The sequence below is a fragment of the Oryx dammah genome, unplaced genomic scaffold (genome assembly GCF_014754425.2).
Source record: "Oryx dammah isolate SB20612 unplaced genomic scaffold, SCBI_Odam_1.1 HiC_scaffold_16, whole genome shotgun sequence".
NCBI classification, from domain to species: Eukaryota; Metazoa; Chordata; class Mammalia; order Artiodactyla; family Bovidae; genus Oryx; species Oryx dammah.
Genome location: NW_024070200.1, coordinates 39,521,591 through 39,537,960, shown reverse-complemented (window position 1 = coordinate 39,537,960; position 16,370 = coordinate 39,521,591). Strand labels below are relative to the sequence as shown.

The following is a 16,370-nucleotide window of genomic DNA, read 5'->3' as shown; positions in this document are numbered from 1 at the left end:
TTCAAAATTAAAGAAGATAGTTTTCTTTTTTTTTTTTTTAAGTCTCCAAATGGCTCAAACATCTCTTTAGAAACTGAAATGGCTTCTGTCAGTTCTTCTCATAGATCAAATCAGATTACGTCTGACAGGACTGCCCAAATGATAAAACTAATATGCAGAAAAAATACACTAGCTGCTTCCTCCTAGGAATATAAAGAAGTAAACAGAGAGATCAAACACTTTCGCTTCCTTCAGGTTCTCTAAAAACTGTAAATTCCTACAAATCAAGGGCAGGTAAGAGAAAGGAAAACACAATCAACAAACTATACGTCAAAGAGAATTTTTTCTGCCTCTTCTCTTTGAATGTATAGAAAACCCATCATTTGTAGGATGTTGACCTCAGAGTTTAAATATCTAGAGAAAATATTACGTGGATTCAGTTTTTCAGAACAGGAATTCAGCAACATGAAATAAGGGAGAGTAAAACCAACTGCTGAGAGCAATCTCCTGGGCTCTCTGTCCCTTCCTGTCCAGGCTGCTGCCCTCCCTCCCTGGGGACTCGCCTCGGCCCTCTTCAGCATGGAGCCTCACTTCTCCTCTGTCCCCATTACCCAGGCTGGGCAGGCCAGGCTGGTCACCAGTTTGGGAAACAAAAAGAGCAGGAATCAACCTGGTTATCTTATCAATGGCTCTTGGGCATCTTCCAAAGCCTGTGCGGGTGACGTCTGAGTTCCCCAGATCCACGCTGAGGCCTTCCTTAAAATTCATCTGGGAGCTATTACTACAGCTGCTCCATGAGCTACAGGTGCCAGATAAAATGTGCCACCCCATTGTATAAGGACAGACATTACAAAGGTGCCCAGCCTGTTTTCCACAGGGTGGGCATCTGGAAAGAAACATTAATTACTGAGCTCACACCTAGAAACACTCAGGCTCCCCATCACCACATACATAGAGTCCTTGCCTTTCCTCCTCTTCCTCTGATTTCTGTACTGCCAACTCCATGGTCTGCACAGCCAGCCTGCCTCCTGCCTATTCTCTAGGTAGGTACTTGGTCTTCATATCTGAACCTTCCTTACAGTGTAAATTACACAGCCAGATTGGAAATGGTTTGCAAGTAGAAACTGGTTCTCATCCTTTTCTGGACCCCCCTCGCATGGCCTCGCAATGCTTTTCCACAAAGCAGGTGCTTGAAAAGATTAGTTGAAAAGGTACATGAGATAAAAAGGTGAGTTTTAAAACAAATGAAGCTGCAGATGTTTCCACAAATGCAAGTCTTAATTAGAAATATGCTGTGCTTGAAAGAAATTTAGAGGCCTCTGCTGACATCCTCCAAAGCAAGGATGTCTATTTATGGAGCACCTGAACTCAACACAGTAAGTAATAATCCAGTTATGTTTTTTCCTGGAAACCAACATTCGTTTTTTTTTTTTTTTTAAAAAAAGCCAAATCACATTCATTGCTGAAGACAAATCACTTACTGAGGACTAAGAAATAGAGGCTCAGAGAAACATGATCTGACATGTCAGGAGCAAATTCAGCGTGTCTCTCCTTCCAGGAGAAAAATGTCCACATCAGCTCTGCACTTTAGAGGGCATGGGAAATGGACGGTTTTATGTCAAGAAGAAACCATTCGCATTATGCCCCAGAATTCCCAGAGCTATATGACAGTCTTGATTGCATGGGATAGGGATGGGGGCTGCAGGTCTGAAGGCATTACTGGCAATTCACTGTCAGATACACTTTTTGGATTTATGCACTGCATTGTATGCAAATACTTTTACCTTGAAAGAAAGGAAAAAAAAAAACAAAACAAAACCTCTGGACTCTGAGATCTCTGTGAAATATATGAGTGAAAGGACACCCCTGCCCACTCCTCTACTTTTGAGCTGAATTTAAAAATAAACTCGATGAATAGAAGGTCAGATACAGGCTAAAGCAAGTATAGTAAAAGTAATTATAGAATCCAGGAGGCAAGTATATGGGTGCTCACTCTAAATTCAACTTCTTGGTATAATTGAAAATTCTCATTAAAAACTTGGGGAAAAATATTACTCATAATATGTAGTAACCTGGGTGGGGTTAGTGATTTGCTCACACAGAGCCTGAAGAAGGAAATGGCAACCCACTCCAGTATTCTTGCCGAAAATTCTGTGGACAGAGGAGCCTGGCGGGCTACAGTCCATGAGGTTGCAAAGAGTCAGACACGATTGACCACACCTGCACACACAGCCAGATGAAGGCGAGTTTAAGAGAGAATGCAAAGGGAGAGAACGAGGACAGTTGGGGTGGGAGGGCACTGCTCAGGGGAATGTTGCTGTAAAGGTGAAAGAAAACCAGGGAATCACTAGGTGACTTCATGGGGACAGAAGGCAGTATGCGTGCATGCTAAGTCACTTCAGTTGTGTCCGACTCTGTGCTGCCCTACGGACAGGCTCCTCGGTCCACGGGACTCTCCAGGCAAGAATACTGGAGTGGGTTGCCATGACCTCCTCCAGGGGATCTTCCTGACCCAGGGAGCAAACCCATGTCTCTTTTGTCTCTTGCATTGATGGGCAAGTTCTTTACCATTAGTGCCACCTGGGAAGCCCTAGAGAGCAGTATATTTGTATACCAAGAGTGACACAGACATGATTATGATGCCTGAGGCAACAGGGGCAGTTGTGAAAGCCCTGCTCTCAGCAGGTGCCAGGAAACAGGACCATATCCCTGAGGAAGGGCTGGCTTCTATGGGAGAACAGACCCTGCGCCCTTGGCAAAAGGAGGGAAGCTGGAGTTGGAGGGCACAGGTGTGCAGGTGGGATCCACGCACTGAGGCAAGTTGCTTTAACTCCTTCAGGGAAGACCCCCAAACTCTATTATTTTTGGCATATAATCTGTAAGAAGTTCAAGGAAATGAGTAATGCGGCTATCACAAACTGCCCTTCATTCTGAACTGTACATGTTACTACTTCTATTTTTAAAAGTTATACAATTGATGGTGAAATCTGTATGTCTCAATTTTAGCAACAAAAACTAGTCATCTATGAATGTATTAATGAATTTAAAACAAAGCCCCATCTTTGGTAGAGACGTAGATTTCCAATTTTTTGTTTAATAATTATTAAAATTTATAATTAGTTTCACCTTGATGAATTATGTACCAATAATCACTATAATACTAAATCAATCAAGAAGAAAAATTCTTAACACTTTTCTGAAGGAATAACTTTTATGTAAATATTTACACTGGAGAGAACCAAGTCAGAATCATTAATAAAAAGACTTTCAAGGATAAAATTCTGTGTGGAAAAGAAAGGTAAGAGTAGAGAGAAAAAGGGACTATGTAATATACCCACCAGGTAAAGAAGGGCATGTTTGTATATGTTTTTTGCTTAATGATAGGCGTGTCAAATTATATGGAATTTAAATAGATTCAATTTAAAATAGAGACTGACAGTTTTCTTTTAAAATGTTTATATTTACAATTGGATGGAAGTGACATATTTTGTAGTTAATTAATCTAGGTTAGAACTTTAGATAGCAAGGTAAAAAAATCCACGAATGAAAAAATACAGCATCTCGAAATTCTTGCAGAGATCACTAGAGCAGGAAGTGTGAAGGCTTCTGGCTTGGGCATTGCTCTGCCATATTAACACATGCACGGCTAGGGGCAGGGGGAGCTGGGCAGGCACTCTGGAGCTCTGGGGATCAGTTATGGCACAAGCTGTGGACATTCACATGCAGACCTGCAACTTACGACTTACGTGCATGTTTCTGCTTTTGAAACTTCCCCAAGTCACCCTGTTACAAAGCAGGAGTGTGCACTGAGCCTTGCAGGGTCTAGTGCAGGACATGCAAAGGTAGAGTGGTCTCCTTCGCTGTTGGCAAACGTGGAGGCTGGCAGGACAGTCCTGGATACTCTCAGGGACCTTGCCTGCGATTCCAGCTCAGGCATCTCAGAGGTAAGAGCAGGAAGCCCCATGGGCGTGGACCGCCACCGTTGCAACTTACCATTTGTAGCCAAATGTTGGTGGTCAACACTTGGTTCTTCTCATCCTTTAAAGGAAAAAAATAAAAAGAGTCAAAGATATGGTTTATATAGTTTACCTAAGAGGAAATGATACCATTATTCATGCACCAGTCTGATGGTTGGGACGGCTGGTGTGTGTCGAAATCAGAATTCACCAAGCACTTCCAAATATACTCCAGCATTTCCCTGGAGTGAAGCTTTTCTATTTACACATTAATTACAGAGCTCTTACACAAGATAGAAAAATAGAGAGAAGGAAATTAAAACCCTGCAATCCCACCATCCAGAGATGATATCTGCTAATGGTTTAACTTATTTTTACTTACACTTTTTAAAATCACTTGTATACTTAAAAAAATGAGACTGGGTGCAAATTTCAGTCATTTAAAGTCAAGTTTATTACAAGAATGGATAGAGTTTTAAGCAAATTGAAATATTTTAGGCTTCCCTCCCCTGGGAAAGGGAGCCCTCCCATGACAGCTGCTGCCCCTGTGCTAACAATGCTGTGTGGGCCCCACTTCTTCTGGGGTCTGCCTACCTTTTCTTCCATCCTTCATCAACCAGGCAGCACACCAGATCCTTAACACACACAAGCAAGGTAAATCCTATCCAGGTGAGCAAACTAGGGGTCAGAAAGGTGAGCTGACTTTATGAAGGAAACATTCACACCTGGATGTGGGTCAAGAGCCCTCTTTCCACATTTCCAACCTGAGTGTGGGCTCCAGAAGGGTGCCGAGTCTGCATTCTGTCCAGGGAGTGTGAGGCAGCATATCAACAGTGGCTTCACCCTCGCATTGGGCACCCAAAGAAGATGCTAGCCAACTTCAGGCCTAATCAGCTTTTTTTTTTTTTTTTTTTATCATGGCTGGCAAGGCCCAAAAGTGGGTAGCAAGAGCCAGGGCGGGCACGGAGAAAAATGAGCAAGTTTCCTGCAGCAGTTCTACTAAGAATGCTGTTGTTCAGTATTTGGTGTTCAATTCCCACCGAAAAAGACTCCACAAACTAGCAATTTCACCCCCTCCAGAAGAAAGTGCTTGTTAATGCTGAGATGCCCTGAGGCTGAGACCATGAGCTCCTTCCACAGGAACTACCTGGCCTGGTTCCCTGGTAGCATTCACATCAACAGACCCAGTGGCAGAAAGAACACCATCTGCTGGGGCGTGGTCACAGGGCAGGGATGCAAGTGAGAAATGAATGCTGCTTCTCATTAAAATACAAATGTGTTGAACATGTAAGGAGCTGGCAGAGATTCTTGGACACATCAATGTCCCTACCCCAGCAGCTTGCCCTGGGCACCTCTGAGAGATGACAGTGGGGGTAGGAAGGTAAATCTTGTAGAAGGCATCAGGCTGCCTGGAGAAAGACAGGGGACCAAGTCCCAGGGACCTCAGGCCAGGGGCTGTGTCCAGAAGAAGTTGCCAGTCTGGTCACAAGGAAAATATATCCCCCTTTTGCAAAATAACACTGCCAGCGGTTTGGGTGGAAAAATCTATAGAGCTAACCTCCCTCTGAGCAGAGTGAACAGTCCCTGACGACGCCATGCATCTGCACTGCATGAGGGCTCCAGCTCCAGTCTGATCCCAGTGCTATTGAAAGAGCTGATAAACTCTTTCAGGACATATGTCCCTTGCCTCAACTTATTAAGGAATTGCTGTTTTTAATAGACTTAAAATTAGCCAGTGTTCCATGCAGGTGGCTTCTTTCTCTTAATTGCATCCATGTCTTTATCTTCTGAGAGAAAGGCTTCTGTGGTTTGGGAGCTCAATTACGACCAATCTAATTAAAAGCCTTTCTTCTTTCCAACATGCCAGCTGAAACCTCATTAGAGGGAAACGGGATTTCTGTGGTGTGCGGTGGCATGGGACTAAGCAAGCGTTTCAAACTGTAATCAACGCAGAGCAGCAGCCAGCCTCCAGTGGAGGGAGCAGCAATGCAGGTTGGGGGCCTCCATGGAGACCCAGGAAAAGCCTGCAGGACCAGAAGAGAGGCTCCTGTCTGTGTTCCCAAGGTGGGCCCCACCTCCTCCCACCCCAGGCCACCCACTGGCTGAGACTCAGCTCTCTCAGCCTGCATGGTGACCAGGCGCGGTGGCATCTCCTTCCCACCTCCACGTGAAGCATGTCTGATCCCCTCCAAAGACTGAATGCTTGCGTCACCCCCAAATCTCCTATGTTGAAACCTACCTCCCACTGGGATGGTATTAGGAGGTGGGGTCTTTGGAATGTGTTTAGGTCATTGGGGTGTGTTCACGCTCAGAACCAAGACTGTTGTTCTTATTAAAGGGACCTCAAAGAGCTCCCTCACCGCTTCTGCCATGGGAAGACCTGGCAAGCAGACAGCCATCTATGAACCAGAAAGTAGGCTCTCACCAGACATCAGAGCTGTAGGTGTCTTGATCTTGGATTCCTTAGCCTCCAGAATTATGAGAAATAAATGTGTCACTAAGCCACTGAGTGGTATGCTGGTTACAGCAGCCAAGCTGACGGAAGAAAGGACCCTCACTGTCTGACCTCTGCTCAGTTCCAGAATAGCTCTCTGCCCTCCTCCAGATGCACTGCTTAAAGAATCCAGTCTCAGATCCTTAGGGCAGCACACAGCCCCTTCAATAAGCCATAGTCCAACCAAGTGTTCATTTATTCACCCATGCGACAAAATAATTGTGAAGCACTTCCTGTTTCGGGCATTATGCCAACCTGACACACACCACAGTGAACTGAACAGGCATGGCCCCTGAGCTCACAGAATATAAAATCTGGGTGGAGGGTGGGATAATATAATTTGACAATGACACACCTGTAATTCAAACGGTGACAAGTCATGGAAGACAGGAAGAGGGCACCTTCAGAAAGGATGACAGGGAGATAAACCTCCCCAGAGGGATGCAGATGGGGTCCCGAGAATGAGACGTGACCTTTACTCCCTATGACTCTGCAACACCAAAGCCACGGCCCCTCACACCCACCGTAGGCACCTTCCTCCTTCCGAGACCTTGCTCCCCCTCAACTCCCGGGGGCCTTTCCTGCCGCACACCCTCCTCCTTCCTCTTTTGCAAGCCCAGGGGCTCCAAGAAGGAAGCTGCAGCCTGGCCAGACTTGTGGCCTCAGGCACCAGGGAGGCAGAGTGCAATTCAGCCCGAAGAGGAACCTTCCTGCCAGTGGTCCAGCTGCATCAGAAGGGACTTAGCTCTACTTTCTGTTTCTTCCCACAAGGATAACGAGTTATCTGAACATCATTTCATGTAAAATAAATCTATGTTACATAAAAAAAAGAGAGACCTGGCCACCAGTTTCCAGTTGTGAGTACAGAAGCTGGCCACCCTCCCAGTTTTCCCTGGGCTGGCTTCCAAAGGCACAGCCAGGTAACCAGGACCTGCAAGGTCTGCACAGCAAGGTCCTCTCCCACCCAGTGCCCCGTCACACCTTCCCAGCCTTGTCCTCATCACCCACAGCCCTGACTCCCTACGGAGTCGGGAGCGAAGCTTCTCCTCTCTTACCTCGTCCTCCTCCACTGACACGGAAGCTGCCAGCCTCCCGTGCTGCCCTCACATTGTCTGAAATCAGGCATCAGCAAATGAAGCTGAACTCAGTGGTCATACCCCACAAAGGCTGCAATCACAGGGGTCCAACACTGGGACTCTTGGTGGGGGGAGGGGTGAGAAGGGGGTTTCCAAACCCTGACCCCAGAACCAGGCCCAGGGGATTTGAAAAACAGGCAGGTACAACCCCCTGGGGCTGTATATTGTCACCCTCCTTATTTAACTTATATGCAGAGTACATAATGCAAAATGCTAACCTGGATGAAGCTCAAGATGGAATCAAGATTGCCAGGAAAAATATCAATAAATTCAGATATGCAGATGACACCACCCTTATGGCAGAAAGCAAAGAGGAACTAAAGAGTCTCTTGATGGATGTGAAAGATGAGAGTGAAAAAACAGGCTTAAAACTCAACATTCAAAAAGCAAAGATCATAGCATCTAGCCCCATCACTTCATGGCAAATAGATGGGGAAACAATGACAGACTTTTTTTTCTTGGGCTCCAGAATCACTGCAGATGGTAACTGCAACCATGAAATTAAAAGACGCTTGCTCCTTGGAAGAAAAGCTATGACCAACCTCAGTTCAGTTCAGTCGCTCAGTCGTGTCTGACTCTTTGTGACCCCATGGACTGCAGCATGCCAGGTTTCCCTGTCCGTCACCAACTCCTGGAGTTTACTCAAACTCATGTACATTGAATTGGTGATGCCATCCAACCATCTCATCATCTGTCATCCCCTTCTCCTCCCTTCAGTCATTCCCAGCATCAGGGTCTTTTCAAATGAGTCAGTTCTTCACATCAGGTGGCCAAAGTATTGGAGTTTCAGCTTCAGCATCAGTCCTTCCAATAAATAATCAGGATTGATTTCCTTTAGAATGGACTGGTTGGATCTCCTTGCAGTCCAAGGGACTCTCAAGAGTCTTCTCCAACACCACAGCTCAAAAGCATCAATTCTTTGGCACTCAGCTTTCTTTATAGTTCAACTCTTACATCCATACATGACTACTGGAAAAACCATAGCTTTGACTAGATGGACCTTTGTAGGCAAAGTAATGTCTCTGCTTTTTAATAGGCTGTCTAGGTTGGTTATAACTTTTCTTCCAAGGAGCAAGCATCTTTTAATTTCATGGCTGCAGCCCTCATCTGCAGTGATTTTGGAGTCCGCAAAATAAAGTCTGACCAACATAGACAGCATATTAAAAAGCAGAGACATTACTTTGCCAACAAAGGTCTATCTAGTCAAGGCTATGGCTTTTTCATATGTGGGAGTTGGACCATAAAGAAGGCTGAGTGCCAAAGAATTGATGCCTTTGAACTGTGGTATTGTATGAGATTCTTGAGAGTCTCTTGGAATGCAAGGAGATCAAACAGAAGATGAGATGGTTCGATGGCATCAGCAACTCAATGGACATGAGTTTGAGCAAATTCCAGGAGATGGTGAAGGGCAGAGAATCCTGGTGTGCTGCAGTCCACGGAGTTGCAAAGAATCGGACATGACTGAGTGACTGAAGAACAACAATGACCTTCTGGGAGCAAGCAGCACAGGATCCGGGCACGGGTTCCAGGGACTCCAGACCCTCAGCAACCAACTGTCCATCATGATCCTGACCCAACCAGGCTGGCTTGCACAGAGGGCAGAGCCCACACCGGCTGTTGAGAAACCTCCTGGGCTCCAATCAGCTCCTCTCATTAAGCATTCACTGTCCATGATTTCTGGAGAAGGCAATGGCACCCTACTCCAGTACTCTTGCCTGAAAAATCCCATGGATGGAGGAGACTGGTAGGCTGCAGTCCATGGGGTCTCTGAGTCGGGCACGACTGAGCGACTTCACTTTCACTTTTCACTTTCATACATTGGAGAAGGAAATGGCAACCCACTCCAGTATTCTTGCCTGGACAATCCCAGGGACAGAGGAGCCTAGTGGGCTGCTGTCTATGGGGTCGCATAGACTTGGACACGACTGAAGCGACTTAGTAGCAGCAGCAGCAGCAGCAGTCCACGATTTCAGTGTTCACTCCTGGGAAATGGGGAGACAGCAGCTGCCCCCCACAACCTCCCAGTGTGGGAGGGATGAGGGCATTGTCACATAGGCTGTGACATGTGACTCAACTCCAGTACATCCCCATGTGTGGCTCTCATTTTCTTACACACACACACACACACACAGCTCCCCCACAAGACCCATGCTCCTTCCTGACCCTGGGATCTCACAGGAGGACACAGGACCCCTGGCTGCCATGGAACCACAAAGATCAGTACACAAAGCACTCCCAAAACCAATCTCTCCTTTGCTTTTCAGTCTGAGCACTTCAAAATAGTATTTAGTCTCAAAAAAGAAGGAAACCCTGCTCTTTCCAACAGTGTGATGAATCTGGAGGATATGATGTTAAATGAAAGAAACCAGACACAGAAAGACAGATTGTATGATTCCGCTTGTATAAGAAATCTAATCTAACCCATAGAACCATGGAGCAGAATGGTGGCTGCCAGAGACCGGACTTGGGGGAAAGGGACTAGGTCTCTGTCCAAGGGTGAAAAGTTTCAGTCTGTAAGATGAACAAGCCACAGAGACCCCCAGTGAGGCACAGAGTCTGTAACTAATAATGCTGTAAGGTAGTCTTAAACATTCGCTAAGAGGGTAGACAGTATGTTAGGTATTCTTATCATAGAAGTAATAATTCTAACTATAAATTTAAAAAGATGGTAGGAAGAAACTTTGGGAGGCGATGGCTATGTTTATGTCATAGATCATGGTGAGAGTTTCACAGGTGTATGCTTATCTGCAAACACATCAAATTGTATGCATTAAGTATGTACAGCTTTTGGTATGTCAATCATACCTCAATAAAGGGATTTTTAAAGTACACTTTATGCTTTTTAAAAACCAATCTCTTGGAATAATCACATGGCGGCTTTAGAGCACAACCACTCTGATGATGTCTCATGTGCCATCCTGCACTCCTACAGCAATTATTCTTCAGGAAGTTACAGGGTGACATTATTCAACTTTATTTTGAAGAGCTTCTAACACTTTCTCTTTGCTTTTGTGTAGATGCTGAGGGAAAAAACAGGTAATAATAGATCTGTGTCTCAATTCTTGTTTGCAGAGAAAGTTGCTGGATAACATAAATCCTTATTTTTGTAGTCCTCTGTAGTTTATAAAAAGGGTTACTTCTCTTATCTAATTTAATCTTTACACCAGCCATGTTTCTGTCCTGTTTTTAACAGAAAAATATATTGAGAGGCTGTGATTTTCCCTGAGTCAGCAAGATATTAGGTCGAGAAAAGATTCATATCCGGAATAAGAAATAAACGCCTACATATCAGTAAGAAAAAGGCACACAATCAGAAAATTCTGTCCAACAGAAAGAAAGGGCAAAAGATGAACAAGCCCATGATTTTCATCACAAAGGATACCAGTAAATGTCATCTGAAAAGAACATAGCTAAACTCGAGTCCACAGTCTTCTGAATGTCATACACACACACACTTTTTTTTGTTCCAAACTCATTACAGTCTTAGGAAATAGACAAAGTCAGTGCTATTATTATTCTCATCTAATAATGGGAACTAGAGGAAGAGTTCCCAAATTTAACTAAATACATCACTGTTCTGTTTGAGTGTTTGCAGTGAGGCTGTATCACCCTTATAATCAAAAGGGAGGGATATATAAAGATATCAACTGTGAAACCAAACATGCCCAAGGCCCTAGGTCTCACAGCTCATGCAGAAGCTGAGACCCAGTCCCTTACCTGTTTAGCTCAACACCTGTGTTTCAGCCACCAGGCAACTCTGCTCCCAACGTTCTTCCTAACAAGAAACACTTTGGTGATGGTCACAGTAGATGGTTCCCTTTGATTTCTGTACATCACAGAAGCTCTCAAAGTATAGACTGGAAACCTCTGAGTTTCTGAGATGCTCTCAGAGGATTAGTGAAGCCACAGTTTTTCACAGCCATCAAAAGTTATTAGCCTGTTTCACCCTCATTTCCTCATGAGCAGCTGGTAGAGCTCTGCAGAGCCACGGGACATGCAATACAGCAGACTGACTGCAGAACCAGACCAGAAATCCAGTCTTCTGTAAAGCTGGGCCTTCAGGAGATTTGCAAAAAATATGAAACGCCACCCTTCTCACTAAATGTGTTTTGCTTGAGAATATAGTTATTTTTCTTAAAATATTAGTTATGATTACAAGGTACAGGTTTATGATAATTTTAAATCAATTCATGGACTTGAAAATGTTTTCTTAGGTTTTATTTCAAACATGGCAATAAATATGGATAAATGTAACACATGTTAAAAAAAAAAAAGAAATGGGAAGGGAGAGAATTTGCAATAATTTTTATGAAAGTAGAGGGGTCCTGAAGCTCAGAAGTTTTGAAAGTCACTGGCGCAGGCTTGGTGTTCTTAATACATCCTGGTTCTTGGACCCAGGGACCTGGCCCCATCTCAGTGCTCATTTGCAGGTTGCCCAAGGTCTGTATCTTGGGGTACAGTGTGAAAGGCCTGACCTAGCCTCCCCAGGGAGGGATGAGGGGTTCAGGGGCGTACTTTTAACTAGGACTGAAAGACATTCGTTCTATTACTATTAGAGGAACAACCACCCAGTCTCCCCCAAAGGACTCAAATCTAGACGAATGAAGCCTAAGATATGGAGAAGGAGGGCAGAACCAGAAAAGAAGCTCCATCTTGAGTTAGCAGAGCTGGAAAGTGAGGAAGGGGTGGAGGGGCTGGGGGATTATGGATCCAGGGGAGAAAAGAGGAGAGAGGCAGACTCTGGTCACTAGAACGCTTGTGTGGAATTTTCAGGAAGGGAAGGAAAGGAGATGATATATATAAAAGAAGGCAGGAGCCAGAAGTGAAAGCAGTAATGTTTTCTTGTTGTTGTTGTTATTATTTGACATATATAATATTTCCACAAGCAATGTAGATTAATTGGCTTAATAAATTAAGAAAAAGTAAAAATCACATAAAAGGAAAGAATAATACAGAATTTATACCATTATACTACAGAAAATTAAAAATTATGTGTAAACATACCCTCATAAGGCATGGGCAAGATAAAAAAATAATTTGGAATGACAGATTCACAAATATAGTTTGGAAGTGAATGAATCAATGAATACACAAATAATTTAAAATAGGAAATGCAACAAAGAAAAGGCAAATAGATGAACACAAAAAATACAATGTATAATCTGGAAAAAAACCTAATTAAGACAAGTATGCTTCCTTTGAGTTCTTTCTACTATGTAACTCAATAAAACCTTGGATCAAATTAAACATGACTTCAAAGATGAGACTATAAAAGATCTGAATGAAATAAAAGGGAGACTGAAGAGCTAAACAAATAAGCTTAGAGCCAAAACAACACGGTTACATGGCTAATAAATTAGAACCAGGAAGGAACAAAACAGACTCAGCTGAAAATTGAGTTAATGGCATGAAAGCAAGGCATGAGATAACCACAGTGTGTGCAGAGGAAAAACACAGAGATTAATTAGGAAAGAGGACACAGAGGTGCCAAAAGGAAGACACAACTTGAGCTGAAATGGAGAACATGCATGTGGGAAGCAGAAAGTGTATTGGGACCATACACAGGAGACGTAATTCTGGTTCTAGCAAAACAGCCGAATCCATGACCTGAGCATTGTCCTGCTACCAAACACCCAGAGATGCGGGAGGAAATTACAGAAATATTTTCTTAAATGTAAATGGAAACAAAAAAGGAGAGAAATCTTCAAAAACAAAAAATCCAAGAGGGAACCGAAAATGATACCATTAGTGCATAAGCTGGTGTAGGGAGAGTGGCGGCCAGTTATATTCAGAGAGCTTGAACAAAGCCTCTGTGGAACTGAATGCTAAACTCCCACTCCATAGGTGAGGGGAGCTAACCCCATACCCATCCATCCAGCCATGAGACACAAGGATCTTGAAGAGCCCACTGCCAGAAGGGAACCCAGGCAAGTCTGTCTCAGCCTGGGCTGACAGTGGAGGAAAAAACGCAGCAATTAGGGCTTCCCTGGTAGCTCAGCTGGTAAAGAATCCATCTGCAATGCAGGAGACCCTGGTTTGATTCCTGGGTCAGGAAGATCCCCTGGAGAAGTAATAGGCTACCCACTCCAGTATTCTTGGGCTTCCCTGGTGGCTCAACTGGTAAAGAATCTGACTGCAATGTGGGAGACCTGGGTTTGATCCCTGGGTTGGGAAGATCCCCTGAAGAAGGGAATGGCTGCCCACTCCAGTATTCTGACCTTGAGAATTCCAAGGACTAGTCTATGGAGTTGCAAAGAGTTGGGCATGACTGAGCAACTTTCACTTTCATTTTTAAATAATTCCTCAGAAAGTGTAGGTCTTTTTTCAGATGGAGAATTCAAATATAAACAATCCACAATGCCTGGGGACTCTGCAAACTAAGAAAGTAGCATAAAATCTATTCCACAGCAGTAAAACTTGAGGTACCAGACAAAAGCAGAGAGAATAAACAACTAAGCAAAAAAAAAAAAAAAATTGTTTAGAAATCACAACCATGATTATGTCCTCCTGATGCAAAATACAAAATATGTAAGTGAAAAATCTCCCATGACCAAGAGACAGAAAACCAGGTCAGCAGGAATAAATCCCCCCAAATTCAGACCAGAGAAATATCAGAGGAAAAATACTGAATACATATGTTTAAAAATGATTAAATATATAAAGATATCAAAAGCACGAGAGAAGAATAAGATACTCAGGGATAAAACAAGGCAAAACAAAAGCATAAGCTTTGCAAAGTGAAAAATGTAGTCACTGAAATAAACACTCAAAGGATAAGTTACAGACCAAAAACACCTGAAACAATAATTAGTAAAACGAAGACAGACCTGAACAGATGGCCTAAAATACAGGATGACATGAATGCTTGGAAGACATGAAAGATAAAATGAAAATATCTAATACACACCTAAAAAAGCTTTAGAAAGAGAAAATTTAAAGATAATGACTGAGAAATTACCAAAATTGTTGCACTAACTCTCAGTTTAAGAAATTTTGACAGCCTTCAGAATGGGAGAAAATAATAGCAAATGAAGCAACTGACAAACAACTAATCTCAAAAATATACAAGCAACTCCTGCAGCTCAATTCCAGAAAAATAAACGACCCAATCAAAAAATGGGCCAAAGAACTAAATAGACATTTCTCCAAAGAAGACATACAGATGGCTAACAAACACATGAAAAGATGCTCAACTTCACTCATTATCAGAGAAATGCAAATCAAAACCACAATGAGGTACCATTTCACTCCAGTCAGAATGGCTGCTATCCCAAAGTCTACAAGCAATAAATGCTGGAAAGGGTGTGGAGAAAAGGGAACCCTCTTACATTGTTGGTGGAGAAAAGGGAACCCTCTTACACTGTTGGTGGGAATGCAAACTAGTACAGCCACTATGGAAAACAGTGTGGAGATTCCTTAAGATACTGGAAATAGAACTGCGTTATGACCCAGCAATCCCACTGCTGGGCATACACACCAAGGAAACCAGAACTGAAAGAGACACATGTACCCCAATGTTCATCGCAGCACTGTTTATAATAGCCAGGACATGGAAGCACCCTAGATGTCCATCAGCAGATGAATGGATAAGAAAGCTGTGGTACATATACACAAAGGAGTATTACTCAGCCATTAAAAAGAATACATTTGAATCAGTTCTGATGAGGTGGATGAAACTGGAGCCTATTATACGAGTGAAGTAAGCCAGAAAGAAAAACACCAATACAGTATACTAATGCATATATACGGAATGTAGAAAGATGGTAATAATAACCCTGTATGCAAGACAGCAAAAGAGACACAGATGTATAGAACAGTCTTTTGGACTCTGTGGGAGAGGGCGAGGGTGGGATGATTTGGGAGAATGGCATTGAAACATGTATAATATCATGTATGAAACAAATCGCCAGTCCAAGTTCGATGCATGATACTGGGTGCTTGGGACTGGTGCACTGAGATGACCCAGAGGGATGGTACGGGGAGGGAGGAGGGAGGGGGGTTCAGGATGGGAAACATATGTATACCTGTGGCGGATTCATGTTGATGTTCGGCAAAACCAATACAATATTGTAAAGTAATTAACCTCCAATTAAAATAAATAAATTTATATTTTAAAAAAAGAAATTTTGACAAGTTCCTCAAGAAGATAAGTATGACTCAAAAACTAATCAAGATTTAATCATTTTTTTCAGCTCCTATATGTAAAGAGCTTAGAATTAATCACTGCCACATTATAGCTTTCCTGGTAGCTCAGACGGTAAAGAATATGCCTGCAGTGCAGGAGATCCAGGTTCGATCCCTGGGTTGGAAAGATGCCCTGGAGAAGGAAATGGCAACCCACTCCAGTATCGTTGTCTGGAAAATTTCATGCAATGAGGAGCCTGGTGGGCTAGAGTCCATGGGGTTGCAAAGAATCAGACAAGACTAAGCAACTAACAATTTCACTTTCACATAACGAAAACAACAAACAACACTGAACATACTGAAAATCAATGCCCTTAGCTGGACCCATGAGAGATCAGTACTGCAGGGTAGAGTGCCACACAGAAATCCGGAAACAGGCGAATTCAGAGGTACAGCCAAGATGTGTTTAGTTGGAGCAGATGCCATTGGAGCCACAAACTTGCAGCAGTGCCCACATGGTCATTTCCATGAGTCTGCTGAGGATGAACTCGATGAGAGTAAGAAACTCCAGGGTCCCACCATCACGTGGACACCTACACTTGCATGAATTTTATCTCCACGATCCCCATTAAGTTCTCACGGTAAATATCCAAGAAAGATCTCCTATAACTCTGGCATGGG

At 43.5% G+C, this 16,370-nt stretch overlaps 1 protein-coding gene across 1 annotated transcript in view; it reads right to left on the bottom strand.

Moving 5' to 3' along the window:
- Positions 1-16,370, bottom strand: part of LOC120875517 (neuronal acetylcholine receptor subunit alpha-7) — a 150,443-nt gene that overhangs the window by 84,215 nt on the left and 49,858 nt on the right. Inside the window, exon 3 of the mRNA XM_040257376.1 lies at positions 3,973-4,017. Within this exon, the coding sequence (XP_040113310.1) occupies positions 3,973-4,017 (45 nt within the window). The remainder of the gene's footprint in view (positions 1-3,972; positions 4,018-16,370) is intronic.